The sequence below is a fragment of the Lichenostomus cassidix genome, chromosome 2 (assembly GCF_008360975.1).
Source record: "Lichenostomus cassidix isolate B80296 chromosome 2, HeHo_3.0, whole genome shotgun sequence".
Lineage (NCBI taxonomy): Eukaryota > Metazoa > Chordata > Aves > Passeriformes > Meliphagidae > Lichenostomus > Lichenostomus cassidix.
In genome coordinates, this window is record NC_139482.1 from 31,541,360 (window position 1) to 31,567,701 (window position 26,342).

At 42.7% G+C, this 26,342-nt stretch overlaps 1 protein-coding gene across 1 annotated transcript in view; it reads right to left on the reverse strand.

Annotated features, from left to right (window-relative positions):
• RAPGEF5 (Rap guanine nucleotide exchange factor 5) overlaps positions 1 to 23,583 on the reverse strand; it is a 205,761-nt gene extending 182,178 nt beyond the window's left edge. Inside the window, exon 1 of the mRNA XM_085050902.1 lies at positions 23,518 to 23,583. Within this exon, the coding sequence (XP_084907028.1) occupies positions 23,518 to 23,568 (51 nt within the window). The 5' untranslated portion in view covers positions 23,569 to 23,583. The remainder of the gene's footprint in view (positions 1 to 23,517) is intronic.
• Positions 23,584 to 26,342: the final 2,759 nt, after the last annotated feature.

The following is a 26,342-nucleotide window of genomic DNA, read 5'->3' on the forward strand; positions in this document are numbered from 1 at the left end:
ATGAAGATAACCTGGGTGAAGAGGTAGAACACATTGCAGCTTATATATTTTTTTGTTTTAGTACTTATCTCTGATATAGAGGTGATGGATTTCATGCCCAGTGAAGGCCAATAAAAATGGCAAAGGGTCTGGAGCACAGATCTCATGAGGAACAACTGATGGAGCTGGGATCATTGAGCCTGGAGAAAAGGAGGTTCAGTGTAGGCTGCTCTCTACATCTATGCTAAAGCAGGAGGGAGGGAGTTGGGCTCTTCTCCCAGGTAACAGGACATGAGGAAATCAGCTCAAGTTGTGCCACAGGTGGCTTCTATTAAGTACTAGGAAAACTTTCTTTCATGGAAAGAGTTGTCAAGCATTGGAACAGGCTGCCCAAGGGAAATGGTGCAGTCCCCATTCCTGGTGGTATTTAGGAGATGTGTGGATATAGCACTTAGGGACATGGGTTAGCGATGGACTTGGCATTGCTGAGTTAATGTTTGGAGTCAGTGATCCTAAAGGTTTTCTCCAACCTAAACTATTCTTTGATTCTATATCCAAAACTGCTACCAAAAAAGACTTAGATCTGCACTGGGACAGAGCACCAGCAGGTGCAAAGTCTGTCACATTCAGGGAAAGGCAGCAAAGGTGGCCTGTGCCAGGATATGAAAGAAGAGTCCTGGTGCCAGAGCCTGGGAGGTACATTGCACAGGTCAAGGTGTCCCACTGCCCAGGGACGGCTGCACTGGGACAGCGGGGACTGCGCCAGACAGGGTGGGTGGGGGAACATGGACAGGAAGAGTCAGACAGGAGATTGCTTGGTTGGTTGGAAATACCGATGATGCCTTCAGAAAGGCCGGGGAAGGGAATTTCCTAGAGCAGCTGAGTTTGTCCGCAATGGTTTCAACCCCTTTGTGCTCTCTGCTGCAGCTGGGTGAGGTCATTCCTCCTTCCCCTTCGCTTTTGTGGCGAAGTGACATCTTTGGCTCCAAACCGGACAAGGGCAGAGCAGCCTGTGATTATTTCCTTCCCAGGGCAGGTCAGCTCTCTGTCACTGACTGTAACTCTGGGACTGTCTTAAGACTTTCCAAGGCCACCAACACAGAGTTGATGAAGGAGTCACAGCCCCCGGCAGCAGAGGGGCTGCTGTGTTTCAGCTAAGCAGCTCAGGCAATTGTTGCACCACACACACCATCCTGCAAAAGTGGAAAGGAGAAAGCTGTGCAAAGGGAAACAGTGCAGGGGCTGTCTTTGCGGTTTGAAGAAGCAAAGGCCCTTCTGTCCAGTACACACAAGAAGCCAGCTTAGTGTTTCCTCTAGCTCCTCTGGTTTCCTTTCAAATATTCCTTTGGAAATCCCCTATTCCTTAACAGATACATTTCACACTCAACAAAGTATCAACAAAGGTACCTTTAGAGGTATCAGCAAAGATACCTCTAAAAGAAGAGCAATGGCAGCCTGGGTAGTTGGGAGATGTAACTGTCAGTCCAAAAGAAATGGGGCTGGTGATTTCAGGCTAGCTTTATCCTCAGCCTGACAAAACCTGCTGCTTGCACCTAGCATAAACCCAGTATCATTTAGGCGCCCTTGGCTGGATCTGCACATCTTTTCTTGAGCTGTGGTCATACTACAGAGCAGCCACACAGCCCCATGTCCATCTTTGCATTTTGGTGCTGTTTGCAGGGAGATTTGGTGGTCATGGACTAGGTTGCTTTCAGAGGAAACTTAATCAGGTGCCGCGATTCTGGTGTACAAAGAGAAAAATGCTTATTAAGCTTTGCTGGGAATGCAAAAGCTCCAATGAAAGACTGTGGGCGTTCTCCTGAAGAACCAGAATAACCCTGCTTTGGAGTAAAGAGGCAAATTGCATACAGTGGAGGTGCAGGGACCCCAGCATGGGCCTCTTCAGTCCTTGGGTTCCCCCCGTCACACTAAATCCAGACTGGACACTGAGAGAACAGGAAGAGGGACACAAATCCCTTTTCGTCCTTGTCTCTGCTTTGACTTACAGCCTTGAGAACATAGAAAGGGCTGTTTGGAGAACCTGATAATGGTGGAGGAGTTCAGGGGAAATAAGGATGATACAGCTAAGCAGAAATTTCTGACAGATGTTGACTGTTAACCAGCCACCTTTATTCAGCATAAAGAAAGCAAAAAGAGGAGGGATTAGGGAGAGAAAGTAGGATAAAGTGGTGCTAAGCCACTTGCGACAAACGCTAAAAACCATCTTATAAAAATATAACAGGTAAAGCCAAAACAAGGCTTTACAGTGCATTTGATATACCAGAAAGATATCTGCTAGAGAATTGATGATATGAGAGGCTAGGAGAAATAAGGATAAACTATTATTAGAAAATATACAGAGTATGCAATGCCACCTATATTCAGAAATGTAATTTTAATCAATCTTCTCCATATTGCACATTTATAAAGCTTTTCCAAAGCTTAGCAGCACAGTGGTCTTTTGTAACTATAAATCAGGAGGTGTGTCAGTGGCACTGCAACCACACAAACAGAACCTCAGCTGTTCAATGAGCAGAATCCCAACCGATCTGATGCGTAATTTAACTTGTCTGGTGGAAGCCTCTAATCTGTCTTGTTCCCAGCTTATTTGGAGGCAAGAGCTGATAACCACAGCTCTGCGTGCACAGATAAAAACGTGACTCTGAGCAAGCCACAAAAACGGATGAGCCTCTCTTCCTGCTGTGTGAGGCACAGCTGACCCTCGACCAGCTGTGACACCACTGCCCAGAGCAGGATGTGAAGCTGGCCAGATGTTGGACAGACACCAGCAGGCACCCAGCATGGGATGCAGCCATTCCCCACCCCACACACACAGCTGCATCCTTCTTGCCAGGGCCAAGGGCTGTTCAGACATAGGCAATCAGTGGGGCAATGAGGGTGCTGAGCCCCAAAACACAGCAAGCAGCCTCAGGGGGCTGTGTTCAGTGTCAGGTAAGGGCTCTTTGGTGGAGAGAGGAACAAAGCTCACAGGCCCAGGCAGTGTCCAGGAAGGACAAATTATTAACCTGGAGCCAAAGCTCATCTAAATCCAGCTGTATTTGAAATCTCCAAGCTGCTATGCTAAAATACCGAACACACTGCAGCAAAGTGAGCCTAAGACAGGGAACATGATACCTCTGCCTAAGACTGATGGTTTTCTTAGTTACTTCCTTCTTTCCCCCATTTCTGTGGGAATTCATGGACTTTTAAACACCATTTAAATGAAATTTCAAGCACTAGCAAACTGTATCATAGCACCATGCACACAATGCAAGGTTCTCCAGCCCATTACTACACAAAACCCCTACAGCACTGTAGGAGAAAAACAGTAAGCAATAAAATACTATTGTGTGTGGCACTTTAACCAAAAGACATTCTTCAGAGAGCAGTGCTTAGAGAATAGACTTCTGTGAGCATGCTGATACTCAGATCTCATTAAATAAAAGCACTATCAGGTTAATTAGTTAATGTCTTGTAAGCATGTTGAAGAAATATGATATTGGGTATACCAGTGTGAGCTGTTACTTATTTCAGGAGTAGTGGGGCATATTCTGTATTTGACTGTGCCAGTACAATCCTCTTTGGCTTTAATCATGGGATCTGAATGAAGAGAGGATATCAGATCAGGACAGAATCTGGCCTTTAAAGACTCTGATTTTAGCATCAGCCACCTCCTCCTGACTTTAAATTCTACCACAAAGCAGAGAAAACAGTTTTCTTATACAAACAAGAGGTATATTACACCTGCAGAAAGCAGTTCTCCCTCTCCTACAATTCCACTCAAGCCACAGAACAGTACCAGCTACTTAGAGGGAAGCAAGCTCAGGCAGCTCCGAGACACACAAAACATGAAAAGTACTACAGAACATGGTATGGACAACAGGGGAGTTATTACACTATGACAGACACATATCTAGACTACATTGGCTCCTAAGAGCTCAGCAGAAAAAGCAGAACTAGACACATCTGTGCCAATGTCAAAAGGGAAGACAGATAAACACCCTAAAGAGCAGCTCATTCAATCCCATAAGTGTACTTGAGAGGATTGTGTTGAGGCAGGAAAATACTGGCTAGAAAGCTGTCAGTAAAACAACCCTCCTAGGAAAATACCACCTCTAGTCCTCCTTAGTATTTATACTCTCCTTTAAGTTTGCCTTAGACTAAAAGACGAGTGTAAAGTTCTCCAGTATACCTATGAAGTAAGATGCCTAGAGTCCAAAACAAGTGAGACATCCCTAGAAGGATGATGGGGTTTGGGTTTACCCTCCAGAGAGATGCTGTGAGGGTGGGAACAGACACACCTCCTGCCAAAAACATCATATCATCAGCAGTGGCTCTTGGGCACACAATTTTGCCTCTGTGCTGACTTGAGACCAGCAATTCAACCAAGGACACCACCTAAGCCATCCATTTAACACCTGCACGCAGACAACATTTGGAAAGCTCAGCTCCCCTGAAGTTCAGATAATGCATGGCAAGCATCTTTCTGAGCATGAAGCCAGCACAGACCTCAATTCTTTAGAGATAACACAAACAATTACATATACATATAATTATATATGTATTATCGCATCATAAGTATAGAAGATACCTTTATATTCTGCAGATTATGTCAACTGCTTACTGCTTGGAGCTTGACTGCATTTACAAGACAACTTCATAAATTAGGAATATTAAATAAATTAGTATATGTTGCTAATTTTGAATTCTATTCTTTAATAAGCCTAAGAAAGGGATCTATGAAATCAAAGAACAAATTATCTCAAGGTAAACCAGTATTATTACTATTGAATAAAAGATGGTCTGTGTATGGAACTAAATTTGAATATCCCAGGATTAATAATCCTGAAAGCTCTGCCTGCATGTAAATACACCTCTCTGCCCATTCAACCGCACAATCACTCTGCAAAACCTCAGAGAAAGCAGTTTAAAAATTTTTAACAAATGCAAAGAGTAAAACAAATCAGGTAGCTCCAAAAGGCCAAACTATGAAAAATAGATTTCATTACTGAAGCAAAAGGCAAGACCATTTGGGAAATTGGAAGCATGGATTATTACCTTCAAAGACTCAAAAAGTGCCTCTTACTACATTGACTTCCCCCATCCATTATTCATCAGAGATACCAAATTAGACAGTCTTCACATCAAATCACTCCTCAGCAAACCACAGCCATGCCAGTCAGGGGCCAGCAGGGTTGGTAGGGACCCTGTGTGAGCTGTGGCTGAGGGGCCACACCAGCCCCACTTCCACCTCTCTTGGGCAGAAGCAGTTAACCCCAGGTGAGAAGCTCAGGGGAACGTTAAGTCTTCTGCCTGAAGGAGCAGGGAAGAGTTTTGCTTCTCCTTGAAACATGAGCTGCACAGTTTCAGACCCCAGCACCTCCCCCTACCCTTATGAAAAACTCCTTGTAGGATTTTATCCTAGGCATCTCTATATTCTTGCACCACTAAGAATTCTGGAGGAAATCAAGAGGGATAGGAGCAAATAAAGGTAAAAGACAGATTAGGTGGCACCAAGAATATTCTTCCATTAGATAAAAGCACATCCTGTCACAGTGCCTCCTACGTGCCCCTTCATTTTTACTCTGACGCTATGGCATTTGGTATTACTTTCCCCATATTTATGTTGGTTCCTGCACCTCCTGCTCCCCTCCTCTCCCAGTATCTATCACTCTTTTTCTCCCTGCAAAGGACTTGCAATTTCCCCTCTTCATTATAATCTCTCTCTTCTTTTCTTCTAGAGTATAATTTTTAAAGGCTGTCCAAGGAGGGTAGGAAGAACTAAGACTTTTTGTATGTGTGTGTGTGCAACACTTCTCCACCCTCAGGAGCAGCAGAAACACATTGTCCTTGTCTGCAGTCAGAGGGTAAGGAGAGCACAGCCTTGGGGACATGTAAGGTCCCGATTCTGAGGGGAGTAGCTGTGAATCCACCTCAGCATCCCAACAAATCCCATGTCCTGCAGCATCGCTTCACAGCCCAGTGTCCTGGATGGTGCCAGCCTGGGAAATAAGCGTGAGCAGGATACACATAAACCAGCCCATATATTTTCCAGTGTTATTTTAGAACCGGCCTTTCCCAGATAATTTTAGCTTGCTTTACCGGTTGATCCCTAGGGCAAGGGGAAATTCTGTTTTTTCTCTTAATGTTTTTATACAATATTGTGATGAGCTGAACACATACAGCCAGAGGGAAAATGAGGCTTAGCAAGTACTACTTCTTGGCAAGCAGTTTTTAAACAGATGTTCAGCTGTCGTAAGATGCATTGTGGTGGTGGGCTGGGCCCTAGTACAATGTGCAGCCAAGGATGTAGTGACAATTGCACAGGATTAATTAAACTTCCTGAATGACCTCACTTCAAGGCTCTGCACAGACCAGATAAGAATCACACAGCTTGGCCAAGAGCCTTAAAAGGGAAAAGAAAGGGAGGGAAAAGGACTTTCCACAAATGCAGACTTCTTTCTCTGGGTTGTGGAGCAGCACCTGCAGGGCTGGCAGGGAGAGGGGGCAGCTCGGCTGCTCTCACTCAGTTTAAGCCAAGAGAGATGAATGGGTCAGATGTGCAAAGCAGACAGCCACAGGCAGCCCTGGCATCTCACAGCAGTGTGCAGAACAAGTTCCCTCTCCAGCTTCCTTGCAGTGCTGCTGCCCTCACCCCTTTTTTTGTTGCACAGCAACATCCATTCCAGGATCCCAGGGCATGGAAAGTCCCACCAGCACAAAGCTGGGGGCACCTGTGTTGCAAATACTTTCCATATTTTCTCACTCCCTCAATCACCCACACCTCAAATGCACCAAAATCTGGCCCAGTCCAGTTGATTTACCACAAACCATGAACGAAACCATTACTAATGTGGTTTGTCCTTCCTGTGTCAATCTTCCAATACTACTCTAGCAGGTTTTTCAACATGAAAACACCCTATGTACACCTGCTAGCCACTTTCCTGGATGTACAACCTGTACCTGGTGCTGCAGTACTGCAACAGCATCTGTCAGGCTGTGGTGCAGCACTCACACTGAACTGCAAAGGTACTGCAAAATAATGACATCCTAGGTCAGGAATGAAGCACAGGCACTAGGGAACTAAACAGGGTCAGGATATGAACTTGGGCACAGCCCATATTTTTGAACTTCCAGCAGGCTTCCCGGCCCAATCGTGTCTCCCAAGGCAAGGTACAGGCTTATTTCAGGGAACACCACAAAGCAGTAATTAAGATGACCAAGGCTACCTTGTTCTGGGAGAAAGAGCTCATCCACCAGCAGTGCAGCATCCCCTTGGAATGACCAGCACAGGGCCCATTTTATTCACTCATCAGGGTGATCACGCAAAGCTCAGAGATGTCCCCACTCGCTGATCTCTGGACATGGGCCAGTTTACACCCCTTCACCTGGGAATGAGGGATTGTTTGTCAGGGCAGATGCCTCTAGCAGCATGGATATAGTCAAAGGCATTCAAGTGTTTATCTTCCTTTCAGGCACAGAAATACCTTAAAAATAGTCTGAATTCCACCACAATGCTGGAAGCAGGATTTCATGTCATGGTGTCATGCTCCCCTGGGACGATCCTGCTCTCCACCAACCCCATATCAGTTTTGGTGGCTCTCTTTTCCATCACACCAATCAGCTTACCAAGCAAGGGCACTGGGTACCTGACTGCCAGACCAGTGTGGTGGTGTGAAGGAGGCGGGATGCTCCTTTCTACAGCAGACAAATGAATTGTCTTAGACACAAGAAGTGCAACTGAAGAGAGGAGATTTGCAGTTCTTAGGGAATAACATGGCTGTGGTTCTCTGGACAAGCGGAGCTTGCTGTGTCCTACAATGCCTGGATAGAACATGCTGTTATGGATCTTGGTTTGCACACCTTTCCTGTCAGCACCCTGGGACGTGCATCAGGTATCAAATTAAGCTAAGTTCTGACCTAAAAAGAGGGTTTGCCCACAGAACCTATGGAAAACAGTTGAGAAAGTTACCCAAGGGATGAAAAATATTCTCCTACAAAAATTGTATTTCTCAATGTAGGAAATTTCTTTGGCCTTTCCTACCCACAATCCTGAACAGGAAATCAGTGTATCAAGAAAGCAATCAGAGGAGTTTATAATCTCAAGGTTTTTAACATTCCATATATATCTAATGTATTTACATGTTGATCTCACTGTGTTATATGTAATTCAAAGGGTTTTGAAAAACTGCTGGTGAAGGTAAAAGACCTGAAGAGTTAAATTAACTTGCTTAAGTCCCACAGCAAATCATAAGATAAGAATCAAGAAAAAAAATCCATGTGAAACAGCAAAATAGGGCAGAATCCAAAGTGATTGGCAAGATGCCTATCGATTTCAAAGAGACCACAATTTAATCCCTGGAGTCTTGACTTCTAACCTGACCTCCTTGTGGCACAGCAGATTATCAGATGAGAAACTGCTCTTTTTCAGGCTGATCAGCATGACGATGCATGTGACGTGCATCTTAATAAGCAACTTATGATAAATGTGTTTTTAAGTACTGTTTAGCAAAGTAGGTCTAGTATATATTAGAACCATCAAAAATGAGATCTTTTTCCCCCCTAGATTTATTTGTTTTATTTGATCCAAGCTCCAAGTCCCTGCTATTCGTACACACCCCGAAAGTCTACAAAATTTACCATTTGTTTCAGCTAAACACAGTAAGTTTCCTTCCCAAATACAGAACCCACCCTGTGAAATTTAGAAGAGCACATTCAAATAGGGTTAAACACTTTCATTTAATCTTTTACAGGGGTTTAATTACTGCATGGCTTGATCTCCTGGTGCCTCCTCTTCACTATTAGGCTCCAAAAGGAGAAAATCAAGGGCAAGAAGAAAGGAAGAGCTGTGGATGTCACCATGCTCATTATGGGGCATCTCTCATCAGTAAAATAAAGAAAATAGCCAAAAAGTTGTGCTGCTTCTGTGGCAAAATGAGATGAAAAGGAGAGACATCTGTATCTGACAAGACACATCCTGTAGCAAGACAGTGGGCAGCCTGGGCAACCAAACACCCCAAACCCTGAGCACCCCAAAGCATGGGTAGAAAAGCCAGGTGTTCTCTCCCAGACTGAGCCTTCCTGGAGAAAGAGGTAGGTGCAGAACTGCCCCTGGCAGTACCCAAGAGCCACTTGCTTCTCCGTGCCCTGGGCCAGCTCTGGCCCTGCACCAGGAACATGTGAACTGAGCTTCCAGCAGGGGATGAGGATGGCTGGGATGCCAGCAAACACTGAGCCTGTACCACAGGAGGAGCAGCACTCACTGTTTTCTCTGCACAGGGAGAAAACAACAGTATTATGTCCTCTGCACACTCACAGAGTAACCATATCTGTGCCTTTTCCTCTTTAAAAGATTCTGTTATTGGAAAAGCACACTGCAGAGGACACATTATCTGCATTGTTTTCTGTACTTGGGGCTCAATTTCACTTTAATTCCTTTAAAGGCACACTCTCAAACACATTTAGTGACCGTGTGCAGATTCCCAGCTGAATTCTTTCTGCACAATGCCCAGGCTGTAATAACATCTCAACTGGAAAAATAACAGTACGAAACAAAAAATATTAATAAATAAACTATAAATCAGTTGTTAAAATTAATATGTTAACTTGCTTACAGTGGAAGAACAGAATATGATCTTTCCTGAAAGCTCAGTCCACCTCCTGAACAGACATGTCAGCAGCAGAGCCAATGCCACTATAAATTAATTCCCTGTAGACCCAAGGTTAAAAGGCTGATTTATGTCTAGCAATACAGCAATGGTTACAGAAGCCCTTCTCAGCCTAGAGATTCAGCTGGAAACACAGGCCCCAGGTTCAGAAATTCTTAATTCCAGCTCAGGCCTGTGATTAAAAATAAAAAGCATCCACAGTTTAAACAAATATTGTTTGACCTACAGGACTAGGAGTGCACAAACACAGTCCTTGAGGACTTACTTTCACAACCTCAAGTGTTATTACCCAGTGATTAAGCAATTGTTCAGTATGGTTTAAAAATTATATTGATAACAAAACAATAAAATTTATCCAAATACTTTGTAAGGTTTTGATTTTTTGACATTACTTGCAGTCAAATTGTCTTAGATGAGATGAAACTCAGAAATCCTAAAAACATCACAGAACTCAGCACTCTCAGATTTAGAAGAAAAAGGAAAAGAGTTTGATGAGTTTCTTCTGCTGTTTTTTAATCACTCAAACTTTATTTACTCAAAAAAAAAGACTAATTTGCACAGTGAAAATAAAACAAAAAAAAAAGTTTTGCTAAGAGTATTCCATCCTAGATTTGAGAAACCAATTTTGATGCTATTTCAAAAAATCCTCTATGTAAAATGAGTGCTTTTCTGACTTCCACCTTAAGGCTTTTCCATCAGCTTTCTGTCACACCCCAATGTGTCCGCCACTACCCCAGCACCTACACCTTCACCAGGCTCAAGCCTTCCCTGTGCTGCAGAGGCCCAGTGCCCATCCCCATGGACAGGGGATTTCCAGGCACCACTGCCAATCCCTGGTGGCTGCAAATCTGCTGACACGGTGCTCCTCCAAGCAATCCCAGAGAGCTCTGTGCTCACCCAGGAAAGCAGGTCCATGCTCTCATGATCAACACTGGCACCTGCTGAGCAGCAGCTTTTCTGTGGTGTCCCATGGATTTAAGCTATCATTAAATACTAATGGGCCCATTCCAGTTAAGAAGTAATACGTTCACAGCATCAGCAGGAGCAAATGAATTATTTCCATGTTTTCTTGTGACTGAAGTAACTAGCTCTCTATTATGCTAATGCTACATTTGCATAACCTAGAAAGCAATTATTGTAGTATCAAAGTCCAACAACATACGTACAATCTTTAATGCAGAAAGCAAGTATCTGCAAATAGGTAAGATACTGATGGAACAGAGACTCTGCAGGCAGGAGGGTATTTTGCTCCAAGCAGCTATATCCCTGCCTCCCCCCAGTAAGCTGTATTAACTGCTCCAACACCTCTCCATGACAGATAATAACCCCACTAACAAGCACCTGACTCTGCCTGAGTATCTGTTAAAAGTGTCACTGTCACTCCAGTGGGAGCTCTGCTTAATGCTCTTCTGATGAGGTGAAGTAGCTCAGCACAAGCAGACAGCTCTCTCCTCTGCTGCAGCCTTCTTACCTCCTGCTTTTCCATATCCTACAGCAGGCTTGGGGTTTCTGCCACTCTCCCTAGACGTGCTGGAAGGATACAGTGCCATTCCTGGGAAACTGGGAAGCCCTTTCATATTTGCCAATGGAAGTAGTGGAAAAGGGCTTCAAAGCATTCAAACTGACATTACATTAAAATTCCTAAATGCTTTCAATATGTCAGTTAAAGACATGAAGGGAATCGCAGGATACTTCAGATACACTTCTCAAGAAGAGGCAGAAAGAGCTTTCAGCTTCCCCTTTTCCAGAGTCATCTTTCCCTGGAACAGCAGGCTCTGCCCTGAGAGACTCTGGTTAGCAGTAGTGCCCAGGTCGGGAATGGTGAGCACATTGGACCTGTGAAAGGCTGTGATAAACACAGTACACTGTGGGGTGGGCAAGAGAAGTTAGGATCCAACTGGATTTTTAATCTATAGCTATTAGTTCTGGCAGCTAGCATAAATTTAAAGAATTTATGCTAGCTGGCATACACCTGCAGCTCTTTGAGAGTACCTCAGCTTTGAACTTTTAACTTCTTTGTTTCACCAGTTTAAATTAAGCAATTAGTAACGTGCTGACAATTTTTCAAACATGCTTCCCAAGCAAATGTTACCCATGAGCCCAAGATAAGACCACAGCACAGAAAGGGCACTTAAAAGATGACTCTGAAATTTGTTGTTGTCACATTTAAGAGATAAAAAGCCTTTTTCTCTGCCACAGAGATGGGGAAAAGCAGAGTATTTGAATCAAATTAGCCTGCTGGGTACCTAAGAAAGATAAGTGCATGCAGAGTGTATTGACCACATACTGCTCCTGCAGGGGGTTGATAGGGAACATATGTGGAAACTTGATGGTGCTGGAAGGATCTGAAGACCCTGCCAGCAAGGTTTCTTTTGGCTGCACAGTTTGAACCCGCCTCAGTCCCTCTACTCCTGTGATCTCCACCACCACACCTGAGCAACCAGAGCTAGATTTGCCTCATGAAAACAAAAGTTATACATAATCTGTTTCCTGAAAATGTTCCTCTCAGCAGTCCTTCCCTTCCCTTGGGTCTTCTCGAAGTCCTGCTGTTCTTTCTCTGTGTTGGTTAATCCCCCAGATAATTCTGCATGTGCTTAAGACATGCCTGGGAATAGGAAACTTTCTCTAGCAGGGAAAGGGAGAGAAAAACAGAAGTTAAAGCTCACTTTAAAATGTTGGGTTGGTTATTTTTTATGTCTGGGTGACAAGTCCACCGAGACAGCATCAAACTGCATATTTCTGAGGCAGTAGCTAGCACCAAAGACTTGGCTCCATTCCCCTTAGACCTGGGAGCTTTGTGGAGCAGAATACTTCTCCCATGAGACTCCACTTCCCAGGAAGGTTTATTTCCCCATATCTGAGATCTGAGACCACATGCCTGGAAGCAGAGAAGGGAGCCTTCCCCTTCATCTTAACCCTCTGTACCACACAAGCCACTAACCTACCAACACCCCCGACCTGCTGTGGTCACCCCAGCTGCACACTGCACTTTCCAGGACAGTAGAAAAGGCCATGGGAACATTTCATGAACATTTCAAGGGCAATGTGCTGTGCTGCATGTTTACAGATTTGAACATCCTCACTATCTCACATCAAGCAAAAGCTAAAACAGGCCCCAGTTGCAGCAAATGCTGTATCTTGTCACAGCACAAACTCCACAGGGCCCATACAGTCAAGATCAGACCCATTCACTGACACCTCCCCACCTTGGATACCTAAGCATGAACAAAAGTCACTCAGCCTTCTGCCTGCATTGAATCCACTCGGTTTATTTTAAAGCTGTCTTTGAATTGACATGACACATCAGCAAATGCAAAACCTCCAGCTACTCTGTTGAGGATTTAAAGAGGGCAAATAGGGCACAGCTATAATAGGAGTGACAATTCCTAGCAGAAAGGACTTTTAAAAATTGCAGAGAGATGTCCTTTTTATAACTTCTATTTTTGAAATGCATGTAAGGATTGAAGATAAAGCCAGCATCACATGCAATCACAAAATGAAACGGATCCAAACCCACAAAAAATGGATGCAGAGAAATACAAAGTTACTTTCCTGGAGGGCTGTTTTTCCTCCCCAGCATGAAGGAGACATCACTGCCTCTGCCACTTCCCTCCACCACCTCAAGACAGTGAGTGAATGGTTTCTGCCTTCTCTGGACCTTCAGGTCCAGGAAAGTTCTGGGTGACCTTGAGTGAAAGTGGCAGACACTTCTCTGCCCCATGCCTCCACCATTTGCTAGACACTGTTTCATGTTCCTGCCTTTGGGTTTATCCCTTCCGACCTGGCAGATTCAACCCCAATATCCCAGAAAGTTTGTGTTGCATCATGCCTGCAGGCCCTGGGCCAGGGAAAATTAGTGGGGGGAAGCAGAAGATTTTCCAGAGGAAAACCCCTACAAACAGCCTTTTGGGAAGAAAGTCAGACTCAGATTTACATTTGTGGTCCTAAACTGAGAATCAAGGGAAATTCCAAGCGCTATAAAATTTATAGGGTGAGCATACCATACCTCATACCGTACATGGCAAAGGGCTGAACTGCTTGAAATCTTGTCTTTCTTTTTTCCCAGGCAAAAGTCTGGACGTTGCCTACAATTAGAAAAACCCCACAGCTCTAGACCATATGGTTGTGTTAGTATTACTGGAATTAAGGACTTCCAGCTACTGAATCCACCACTGCAGGCTGCTCTGGGAGGAAAGTGCTCCCCAGGAGAGGAGAGATTTCTCTACTCAGCCTCAGAACAAGGTGGGCTCTCTGTGCCGCAGATTACTGTTTGAGAGTGGGCCAAGCTTTTTGGGAAGCTGAGAAAACTCCTCTTTCTGTATGCAAAATGAGCCTGATATCAGAAATGCACAAAGAATTTGGCCTGCTTAGAGAAGATGGCATTTGCCTCTCACTCCTTTGATGCCACTATTCCCAAATGTTGAGCTAACCACAAAAATCTCCTTTTTTTTTTTTTTTTTTTGCAAAGTCTCTTTTCTTGTATTGGAATGAATTGTCAGCAACACACCTTGAAATCTCCTGGAAATATAAACTTTTGGCAAGAAGAAAAATCAAGCCACACAGCCTGAATACAGTCCAGTCAGCATTAAAGAATAAAATTGCTAATTAGGTGAAACAGAAGTACCTCAGCCTGGCAGTGCAGAGAGCCACAACTAATGAGGCACCAATGTTGCATCTCGGGTGATCAATCTCTGTAACTTTTCAAACTCTTTGTTCTACATTTAAATATTTTAATATTAATTTATTCTAATGCCATCTCAAGTGAATAATGAGTTATATCAGAATTGTGGTTTATAAAAAAGCCTCCACCAACAAAAAACTATCAGATTCTTGTAGATCAGCCTGCCCTGGTTATTTAAACCCAGAACACCTATTTTAAGCAGAAAATCTGCCTATAATGGACTCCCAAGAGGCTATTCAGCCAGCTACAAGAATTTTATGTTTACCTTGAAAGCAGCCATCAGTATAGGCTTAATGATGTCTTAAAACATCCCTAAAACCTGTGGTTATAGGCTAAATAACTTCTATAGTCTAAAATAAATTCAGTAGCAAATGATCTAGTAAGAACAAAAGTGCCATAAATAACAATTAACATGCAGGCAAAATGCACCAGAAGTACAGACAGGGTAGGATACTCCTAAAAGTCCCTGCACAGGTTTTTTTTTTTCCTGACTGCAACAATTCTTCTTGTCCTTCCAAAATAGAATAATGGATATTTCCCAGGGTTTCTACATAACTCAGTTCCACAGGAAAAAAAAGAAGGCAACAAATCCTGAACTGCTATTTGCATTTTCTGAGGGAGTCAGAAAATGACGACCAAGTGACATTTGACCTCTAAATGATCAAATATGAACTTAAATTCATTCATCAAAGCATAAGGAAAAAATGAGTATTTTGTTTTTCCAGCCCTTATCACACAATTTTAAACCTGTGAAAAACAATCCCAGATTTAAACAATTTCCCTCTCTACATGAGAGGAGGGAAAATAAAAACCATTTGTGTGCCTGCCTGAAATCATCTCTCAACTCCACCCAGGACTTCTCTCAAGTCCTCCCATGAAAGTCTTCATCTTTGTTAAGGCTAGTAATGTCTCCAGTCTCACAGCAACATTTGCTCGATCTTTATTCAGCACTTTATATGTTACATTTTTTTTTCTATTCGTCTTCCCAACAGCAAGTAATGAGAAGCAATTTTAGGGAGAAGGAGGAAATGAGAGGAGCTGAGATGTTCAGAAAATGGGAAATCAGCCTGAATTTGGTTGTCATAGGAGGTAGCAAGCTCCATGGGCTGGCTTGTACAAGAACTTAGGGAACCTGTACTTAGATGTTTCTTAAAGTGTCAGTTCAGTGCATGAAGTTCTCATTAATATTTTTTTAATTTATGAGTTCCCATCATCCTGGTATAATTATTTCCAGTCTTGTGGCCAGACTGTTGATGCTGAGTCTACTAATCTCATCCATGAGTCTGTGGCAGCTCCTTCCAAGTGTGGCATTTGGCAGAAAGAAGGAAATTCGGTCCAGGAAATCGTTTATGAACTGCTGCCTCCTTAAGGGAAAAGTTGATTTTGCTTTTTCCTTCCACCATGGCTGTGATGGAAGCCTGCACATAGTCAGTCCTGCTATACCAACCTGCTCGCATGACTACAAGTGTTAAACAAATCCTACATTTTGGATGAGTCCACAGGAAATGCTGGATTGCCTTGTGGCTGTTGCTGCTGACTGCAGAGTGAGACTGCCAGGTTTCAACACAGCAACCCCTCAGCTTCTTTAACACCAAAATAATAGAGACAGGTTTCAAACACGAGTCACTCAGCCAAAGCATCATCCATGCATTACTGTTCTGAGAATTGAGGCCAGACAATCCAGGAAATTGAACCAAAGTACAAAGGATTGAATCTGTCCTTCTCCTGGATGCAGCTGAAGCAGCAACACCTCTAAGAAATCAGTATTCAGTAGTGCAGCCAGAACTACCCAACAGAACAGAATATCATAAATACCCAATGCATAGATGGCTGGGGTCTTACTATTGCAACTCTGCTTCTGCAAGGATCAAAGCATTGTGAAATGGATCAAATGAATAATTAATAACCATTGCATGTACCCCACCAGCATGAAATTGCTCATTTAATTCTAATCAAAGTTAAGTCTTGGTTTTCTAAAACTAGACTTTTTATTAACTTTAATGCAAAATCATAATGTTCTAAAGATCCAACGCTATTTACAGTTTGGTTCTCATGACATCCTGAAAGAGTTTGTCCTCTTCATTGCTTGGCCTAGCAGTACATTCATCTAAGACTGCAAGTACAGTATGTCCCCAGAAGCTATAGGTGGACATACACAAGACCAGAAAGCAAGATGGAGATGTCAGACATGGATTTCCTTCACAAACCATGTTCGTTTTCATCTCTTCAGACACAGTCTTTCCTTTTCCTTTCTGTGCTGCCCTTCTGTAGAGGCAGAATTAACAAGAATCTCTCACAGTTGGACCCTTCTCACCTCCCTGGCTTCAGCACTCTCCACCAGCAGCCAAACAAGGTTAGATGCAACTCTCCAGAACCCATCAAAGAAACAAACTCAGCCAGAAGAAATCAAAACACGCCATGAACTAGGAGATTATTCCAGAAGAAATCTCAGTGGATGTGCCTGGATTATTTTAACAGCTTTGTTGGCTTAAACAGGGTTCACAGTTTGGCAGTTCCGAGTTTTGCCTTCTCAGAGGAAGCCCGTAGAGACCTTGTTCTCATACTTTCATTTCTTTTTTCCTTTGATCCAAGGACAGAGGCATCTAGCTGATATGAAAACTTAAATTCTAATAAATCTGTGAACTTAATATTTCCTAACACAGTCCTTGAAGTATATCTGTCCTGGGAATATGGCAACTTCGAATTATATCTCAGTGACCATCAGTAACATGGCTGACCTAAAATTAATCTACTCTTAATATTATTATAATCTCAATATAAAAATTAGCTCTAGCACTAATCACACATCCTCAGAGCTTATGACCCATAAGAATAAAGTTATTAGAAAGACTATAGGAAACATGGAGGAAGTGGAAATATCTGCTTTTCCAGTTGAAACAATCTCCAAGTAATTTGTTACGTGGGAGGAAACTCAGAACTTACATAAAAAATAAATTTTAAAGAATTAAGCACTTTCCTGAAACAGCCCAACATTAAACCTTAAGGGTCTATTACAGCAAGTAGATTATGTCAGTGAAAAACACAGGGAGTGAACATGTTGCCAGAATCTGACCAAGGGCCTCATCCTTACCACAAAGCACTGAAGCAGCACTTCTGAGGGCTGCAAACTTCCACCTGCATCATCTCCAGGAATCTGAGATCCCAGCAGAGGATGGAAGGTGGTAAATTGCACTGACTGAGAAGAGAACTCAGGGCAACAGTAGTGAAGTTTTAATGACTTGACCAATGCTGCTGAAAAGGAGAACGACTGCCTGTATGTGTTTGTATTCCACTGAAGGCACACAGTACATTATGTGGCACATTAGCCTTAAAAGCTCCCGGTGCACATAATAAATTATGCAGCAGTGTTTATTGTACAATTTTACTAATAAGCCATCTTAGATTTAAATAATAATAATAATAATTTTGCATACAAGGCCTACACTAAAAATGAGTCAAGCATTCCAAGTGCCTGGAGCAAAGCATACCTTCCCTAACAGGAGGCTTATTGGGAGCAGCTGGCTGAAGGCTTATCAGCTATGCAGAACAATGAGGATAGGAGAACAACATGCCCCTAGTTCCTCCTGCCATTTCAGCCATCCTAGAGCCAGCCTTGTGCTGGGAGCTCAGGACTGTAAATATTAAAAGTATGAGAGTAAGTTAGGGGCCTTAGCTGGCAGCTGCTGATCATTCTTTCTTGTACATTTAGTGTTAAATGTAGCCAGAGATAAGCAGAAGCTGACAAAATGAGAACTGTGAGATGATGAAGTGACAGTATATTGATTTTGATCCCATTAGTCGTGGGATCACTCAAATATTCCATCAAACCCATCAGGAAGGAAAACCAGAATTTTGCAGCTCCATGTGCTTTAGGGTCTTAATGACTTCTGTATTTTTATAATGTAACATTATAATTTGCTACAATTATGTAATTACAGCAATATTACAAAATATTATAATGCATAAAATTAGTATAATAATGCTGCATAATTATAATTTGCAATATAATACATGAACTGATTTGTATACTATGCAAAACTGCATTATAATATTACATTCTGGCATTTCCCATGCTCCAATTGCAAATTGCCACTTAGAGCACTCACTTAAATCCCTATCCACAGCTCCTTTGTGCTTTCCTCCCTACCTTAATTTCTTTTCTATCTTCATCAAAGAGTTTCTGCCTAATCTGGCTTGCTCCCTGCCTGTGTTCCACCACAATGTTTTTGCCTTGGCACATGTGGTATTCAAATCTGGTCCTGGTAGATTATAAACCATTCTGAATGAATGCAGAATTGTTCAAGAATGTAATCACAAAGCTCCATAAAAATAAAGCTTCTCCAACACTCAGGGCCTGGCTTTGTCTTTTTTGCTAACTAGAAAATAATTATCTTTTGGAACTATTAGTGGAGCATAGAAACATCCTTTAGTTTGAGTAATACACTGTAAATTAGCATATCTGCATACTGATTGTTGAGCATATCTGGAACCAATGGATCTGCCACAGTCTGTAGCAGTTGCCTTACAGCTCTATTAATCATGATAGCAATGGAGCCTTGCCCTGGATCACCCAGGGACCTGCAGCCTCCTTTCCAGCTTTGCTGTCCATTTTGCACTCTCCTTGCCAATCTCTCAGAGGTAACAATCATTTCCTTTTCTTTTTTACCATATTAATTTAGCAGTAATAAATAATTGTGTAGTAGGTTTGTGGTTTGAAAATTTAAATCCAAATACATCATATGTATTGCTAATGCCTATAGATTTTTTTCCAGTTTTATTTACCTTTAGAAATATGGTTATTTCATGTTCCCCCTTGAATTTGCATAGGATTATCTATGTAAATAAGGAAGCAAATCCTAGAGGTAGCCTGAAATTTTGCAAGAACTTTTTCATGGGTAATTGAGACTTTACTTTTTTTGCAAGAAATTTCACTGTTTCTAGGAAATTATAATAAAACTCAAAGTTTTGGATACAAAAAAAATGAGAGATTGGGATTTTTTGCCACACAAAATTGGATTTGTAGCTTGGGTGGCTAAATCTTCCCTGGATTAGAAGCTGCCACCAAAATACACCTGTCGTCAAGCCTGACCAAGGGCTTCTCTAGTGCTTAAGCCAAAGAACAGGACAGATGTTATACCATCCAGCCACAGAAAGAACAAGCCAGGTACATTTCCAATAGCATTCTCAATGCTTTGGAAGTTTTCTTTTGTAATATATTATTTTATACAGAAATTTTAATATTGCACACTTCAAATGTCTTTTTTTCCCCACCTGCTCCAGTGGTGAAGATCAAACAGAGAACTCAGCACCTCAGAGAGCCAAATAAACACCAACTCTGATCATAAATGATTCAGCATTTGACCAAGGGGCATAGCTGTAAGGACTAATTTTCAACTTATCTCTGTTTAATTTAATTTGCTTTCAATGGCTTTCTATTGGTCTTGGTTAACACAGCCTGCTCGGCATTTTTGTGAAAAAAACATTCTAGGTTTTTTGGCTCCACCATCAATTATAGCCTATTTTTTTTCTTTTCTCTTCCAAAGAAAAGATTTTTAATTAATCCAGAAGGTATCTTTCAACCCCCATTAACTCCTCTTCCCTCTATTTATTCATGTAATGTTCCATAAAGTTTGGCCTGGATTTTTGTGGCTGGATCCCATCTTTGAAACCTTTCCAAAGGCTGTTTGTGTCTCAGGACAGGAGCAGAGCTGCCTTGCTCTGTGTTCACTTGGGCAAGCTCTGTGTTTGGCTCATCACCTTGGACAACCTGTACTGATGAGATTCACGATTCTGCTTTCCGACCTTAAATACTTTAAAGAAGCCAAATAATTAACCACCACCAAACATCCATCCTGTGACAACTAAAACCCTGAGGATACGCTTGGCTGAGTAGCTTAATTCATCAGATGCTTGAGGAAAATTTTGGTGTTAGCAGCGTTTAGCGGGTAAATAACACCGCTGATGGTACTATTTACAAACACATAATATTTCGATTGCCACCTCCTCCCCGTGGGCCAGGCGCTGTTATTCCCGGTGCCCTCGGGACCAGGCGGAGCTGCCGGCATGGCGCGGCCCGCGGGCTCCCCCTGCTGCCGCCGCTCCGCCGGTGCCGGGAGCGGGGCTGCCTCCAGGGAAGATGCCAAGGGGGCATTTTTTATGGGGGCATAAAAATCCCTTTTTGTCCCGGCAGCAGCTCGCCCACACTCCAGCTTGAACAGTGTACGGGAGAACAAAGATACAGGTCCACAACACAGAGAAACACTCTCTGACTAGAAAAACGAGTTTGCAAACTTAGAGCGAGAACAAAACTGATTTCAAGGTTTTAAAACAGAAAAAACCACCCCAAACTATTTCTAGATTGAGGTATTAGAAGTCCCCAAAGAGCTAACCGAAAAACACCTTCTCTGGCAAATGCTGGGGGGCTTTGGTTGCGGTACCACCGAGCAAAAACACCCAAGTCAGGCAACCTTCAAAGTACAATTAAAAAACAAATAAACCATCAGAAACCCCCAAAACCAATCCAAAACAAACCAGTTTTTAAATAAAACCCACAGTTTTGACTAAAGGAAATGAAAAAATGGGATTTCCTGCAATACCACATTGGTTGGGTGCTGAATCTCCCTTCTGAATCAGGAGCTGCCACCAGAATACACCTTTCATTAAGGACTTCTCTGGCATTTGAGTCGAACAACCAGACATGGGTGATGCCTCCCAGCCATAAAAATATTCTAGATTGAGGCATAAGAAATGTACTTCAGGAAATCAGTTCCCAATCAAATAATTGAAAGATTACGGCTCTGACAGCTTCTGGGTTCTTTGGCACCCTGGTTCAGGAATGGGAAAAGACAGAAAAAGCCTGGAACTCCAGGTACAGTGGGACTGGGAAGTAACTGCCTCAGAGAGCCACTGCTGACAGCAAGTGCAAATGCTGGCTGTATTTGCCTTCTCTGCCTGGGCTAATGGATGGTTCTCTCACCTGGATACACAGGGTTAAAAGAAAGCCCATAGCCCCACGAGGAGTGGGGCTGGAAGGGCCAGGTCAGGAGATACATGAAGGATGTATTAGAAAATCTGCTCTCCTCCATCTCCCTAAGGATGCCTTACTGACTACCATTTTGGGGAAGCACTGCAAATCAGCTTTGGGAATTTTTTTCCTGCCATAATTACATGCAGCTGTATTTTTAGCCCCTCTATTAAGTACATATTACCTCCTTAAATCCCCTGAGAGCCTTTTTAATAGATTATTATAAGAGCTTTTATTCATCCTTTATTTATTCTTTAATTAGCTGTTATTCACACAAACTGGGCTAATACCAAATGAAAATATATTTTCAGGTAATTCACCACAGGCAACCTAAAGCACCTTTTCAATATTATTTCTGTGCAATTGGGGCTGTTTTGTACCTATTCCCAGTTGTTTTATCACCTATCATCTGGGAGCAAATTTGGCCTGATGAAATTACAAAGCATTCCCAGTTCTACTTAACTGACACCTGAGACATTGCCCAGCCACCCCAAGTAACACCATTGTGTGGACATGAGAGTCTGCACCATGTCCATAAACTGTGATAAAGCAAAGGTGTGAAATCAGTCATTTTCCCAGTCCCCTTCTCTGAAAACAGCCAAGCACATTATGTGCTCCTGTCACTCCCAAACCATGAAAGGTTTGAGTTTTCTGTGACCAGTAGTTTTCTATGATATCAAAATACTTGTTGTTGAAGAGCTGCAGTGGTATTGATAATGCTGTATTATATGGGTTGTTTGTGGGGTTTTTTTCCCTAACACAAGGACTGGGTCATTTTCAGTGTGTTCAGAACTGGGAGGTCTCCACTGCAGCAGGAGATGGGCAGGAGATCAATGTCACCTCATAGCTTCCTAACAATTAGGGCTACTACCATAGAAGCTCCTATTAAATTTTGACTATGTGTTATGATTTGTACGAAGCTGCACTAAGGATCAGCAAGCCAGCTGCCTCACAAGTTAGCAAATTTTAACAAGCTTTGACCAAGCCCTTGCTGACAGCACACTCACTGCCACAGTTCAAAGGCAAGGCCAGCAGCTGGGGCTGTAACACCAACGGGTGAGCTCCAGCAGCTGCACCACATCTGGACCTGGGAGAAGAGGGTTTTATGTCCTTGTGCAGCCCCAGCAGGGTCTTGGCATGCCGTGGAGCCACTGCATAGCTGCATACTCAGCATCCCACCACATGCATCAGGGACCTGTGCAACACTGCTTAAGCTCCTGCCACCCTCAGCTGTACTACAGAAAGCTATCCTAGCCCACAGTGTGTGATGGGAACTGAATTTATGGTTAGCAGATATTTGGCTTGGTGTTAGACAGTGAGGGGACTGAAACTACTGAAAAACCTACAATAATCCCAGTGCATGAGAGCATGCTTTGCAGCTCTGATTGCAGACCAGAAGAGACAGAATTCGATGAGACTACCATTTTAGCCATGGGAACTATGGAATAATACATACTGTGTTTTTTCTTTCATATTTCTGTCTATCACTGGTTCCTCTACCACCTCAGAATATCTTCTTCAGTGAACCAATGTCTTAAACGTTCCAATTTCTGTTCAGCAAGAGACATCAAATTTACAGGAAAGCCCAAAAACAAACTTGGCTTACACTGAAATTATTCAAAAGCTCCCAATTAACCTTGATGAGAGTTGAGGAGAGTTCTGAAGTAAGCCCTACTCTGATATCAGGAAGGCAAACATGGGAGAAGTGGCCAGTGGAAGAGTCGGACAGCTGCTGACTAAGCTCAAATGAAAAAGAAAAATACACAGATAATAGAAGCAGACACAAGCTGCCCAAGAGGAACACAGAAACTTTGCCTGAATTCACAAGAGAGAAGCTATGAAGGCCAAAGCTCAACTAGTTTAGAACACAGAAGAGGCTACCTTGGTCAGCAAGAGGGACAGCTGTAAGCACACTGGCAGCAGCAAGGAATCTAAGGCAGACACAGCCCTACTGTGTAGGGGGACAGGGACCAATATAGAGTAGGTTAAAGTACCCAATAGCTTTCTTTCTGGCCTCAGATTGCACCAGAAAGGGCTGTCATCTCATGTCCCCTTTCCCTGGTCCCTAACCTGGTCTGCAGGCACATGTCAGGAGGGAAAAAGGGAAGGGCTCTCCACGAGGGAGAGTGAGACATGAATAAAAACAGCACAAGCAGTGATCTTACCATTGGGGCATGGCTCCACAGCCCCTGAGCAGGAACAGCAACAGGTCCCATCCCATGATCATCAGGCAAAGGCAAGGTAATAAGCCTGATCCAAGATCAACCCAGGAAATCCAAGTAATGACTCGTGACAAAACAGAACTGGAAAGAGGTCCTACAGTTCCATCATAGCTCAGAAAAGGGCTCATACCCTTGGGCCTGCACTTAAGAAATTTCTGGTCCCATGGTCAGTGGTATGTGGCTGGAGGTCCCACAGGAGAGTGGTCAAAGCAATTGAAGCTTATTAGTGCACTCAGGGCCCTGTTAGGAAAGCCTTGGTCACAGGTGGTGACTGGAGAATTGGAGCCAATAGGATAGATACAAGTCCACAGGACTAGATAGGATGCACCTGAAAGTCATGAAGTTGTTACTGTGTGGCTCCTCTCTATCATCTATGAAAGGTCAATGACACAGGGGGAGATGCCTGCTGTTCAGAAAAAATACATCACTGCTATCTCCATCCAAGGAAAATGCAGACCAAACAGCTTTGTCTTAAGTCCAGAGAAGGTTATGGAGCAAATCCTCCTGGAAATCATTTCCAGCCACAAGAAAGTCACAAAGATGACTGAAAGTAGCCAGCATAGATTATTCAAAGGCAAATCATGTCTGACTAACCTGGCTTCAGCTGATGAGATTCCTGGTTCTGAGGATCAGGGAAGGGCAGGATCTCAAGCTCTGGGTGTCAAAAACCTTTTTAAGGCACAAAGTTTCATTTGCACAACATAAACCACTTGATAGACTTCATCTATGTTCTGTCTAGGTCAGTTCCCACAGACCATCCCAGACAATTTAAACAGACATAAACACTAATAATCTAGATTAGATGAGACATCAAGTAACTGTATCAGTGTGTCCCCTTTTTGGTCTTGTGAGGTTTTATTTCTTTTTTTAGTGTAGTAAATTATTTCTGACAGGTTGTTGTTTTTTTCAAGTGCCTTTACCTGAGCAGCAGAGTAGGGAGGGAGGTGTTGTTGGCGGGGGATCAAGAGGAAAGCTTGTGAGGAGAGTCAAAGCTGAGATCTTGGGTTTCTCACAGTGTACATGGCATCAGGATGATCTTCTTTCAGTCCAATACAGCCAGGCTCAAGGAGCCTCTCTTTTAATGAAATGTATGAATTAACCTTAAGTATTTTGTGAACTGCAGACAATAGATTGTCATAGCAGTGCAGTTCATTAGGACTACCTTTGCAGTAACAGAGGGAATAGTTCCTTCAGGATCCTCTGCCAAGCAAAGAGAATGAGGCCAACTGAAACAGAATTCCTCTTTGTTGTGCACATCTTTGCACTAGGTCCTGAGGATTTCCCCTAAATCTCACCGATGCACCCCAGACCCACGACTGAGGGAGACAAAAAAAGCATTGGGTCAGTTAACTTGTTCTCCTAGGGCCAGTGCAGTTACACATTAGACTTGCAGCAGATTTAGTAGAGCCACTTGTTAAAATGGGAGGAAAGAAATGTCTTTGTAAAGTGCATATATGAGTATTGAAATTGTATGGTCTCTTTGCCAAAGGAATGGCATCTTCATCCATTAAATTAACTACAATAAATTATGTTAATGTCTATACACTATTTTTTCTTATTCATGTAGTAGTATTTAACTCCTTAAGTGTGATTATATATTTTCCTTTGCAAGTCACATTGTTTTTCAAAATGTAGAGACTATCACTTCTTATGTAATCCTTCAATGTCCTCTAAACCACAGAAAACAGGTTCCTCTGCATTAATCTTCTTTTGTGTTCAGGTGATATTTCTATTATATTCAGGTCATAAATATGAAAGACAAACTATACCAAAGCAACAAATTATTTAAATATCAAAAGGGGAAAATACAATGGATTGAAAATAAAGTCTTACATAAGTTTTAAAATGAGGATCTTATCAAAGGAAATTGTTTCCTGCTTCTAGTACTTTGCAGAACAAAAAATAATTAGGCTATATCTGAAATTGATCACACACACACACCATTTCTTGCAAAGTTCAAATGTGACTCAAATGTGACTTGAGTGTTCAAGTGTGACTCAAAGTGTTCAAGTGTGACTTGAGGCTCAGTGCTGTGACTTGACATCTGATTCCTAGATAGACTCTTGTGACTACTCATATAATCAGTTTTAGCATTAAAATATTCTCCTTCACAAGTCAGTGGCCTCGTTCCTCTCTGAGAACTATGCATTAGTCCCCAGTATTATGGGACCATCGCTAAGGGCCATTGCTTTTGTTTCTGCTGTGATGTGGGGACAGCCTCTGTTCTGGCACCAGCACCACCAAAAATTAGAGGTCTCTGTAGCCTAGTTGGCTCTGGCTAGATGTCACTACTCCTGGGGACATCTGCCAGTAAGAAGGAGGCACCTGTGACCCACCTGTGCCACTCACTAAGGCCAGAACACAGCTTAAACATGGGCCTTTCTCTTCCCACTGTCTGGGGCAATCATCTGCTTCAGCTTCATGAATGTTTAAGATCAGTATGGTTTAAAAGAGGCCCTTGAGGTTTTTTTAGTGAGTCGTGGAAAAAATGAAGTTGTGATGATGGACATGCCATTGGAGTCATGCTTATTGCACTGTACCATTCTTTCCTCTACAACTGTATGCAAATTCTTCAGTGGGTATTACTGGGATCTGATGTAGGCTGCTGTTCTCTGATGTTTAGGGAAATTCCCAAATTAAAATGATTCCACTACCAGTTTCATAATTCCATGAAAATTTTCTTAAAATGCCATTCATGTCACTCCCTGAAACCATCCTCGCAATTGCAGAAGATGTGGTTACAGTAGAAAGAGGAAATGGTTTATTAA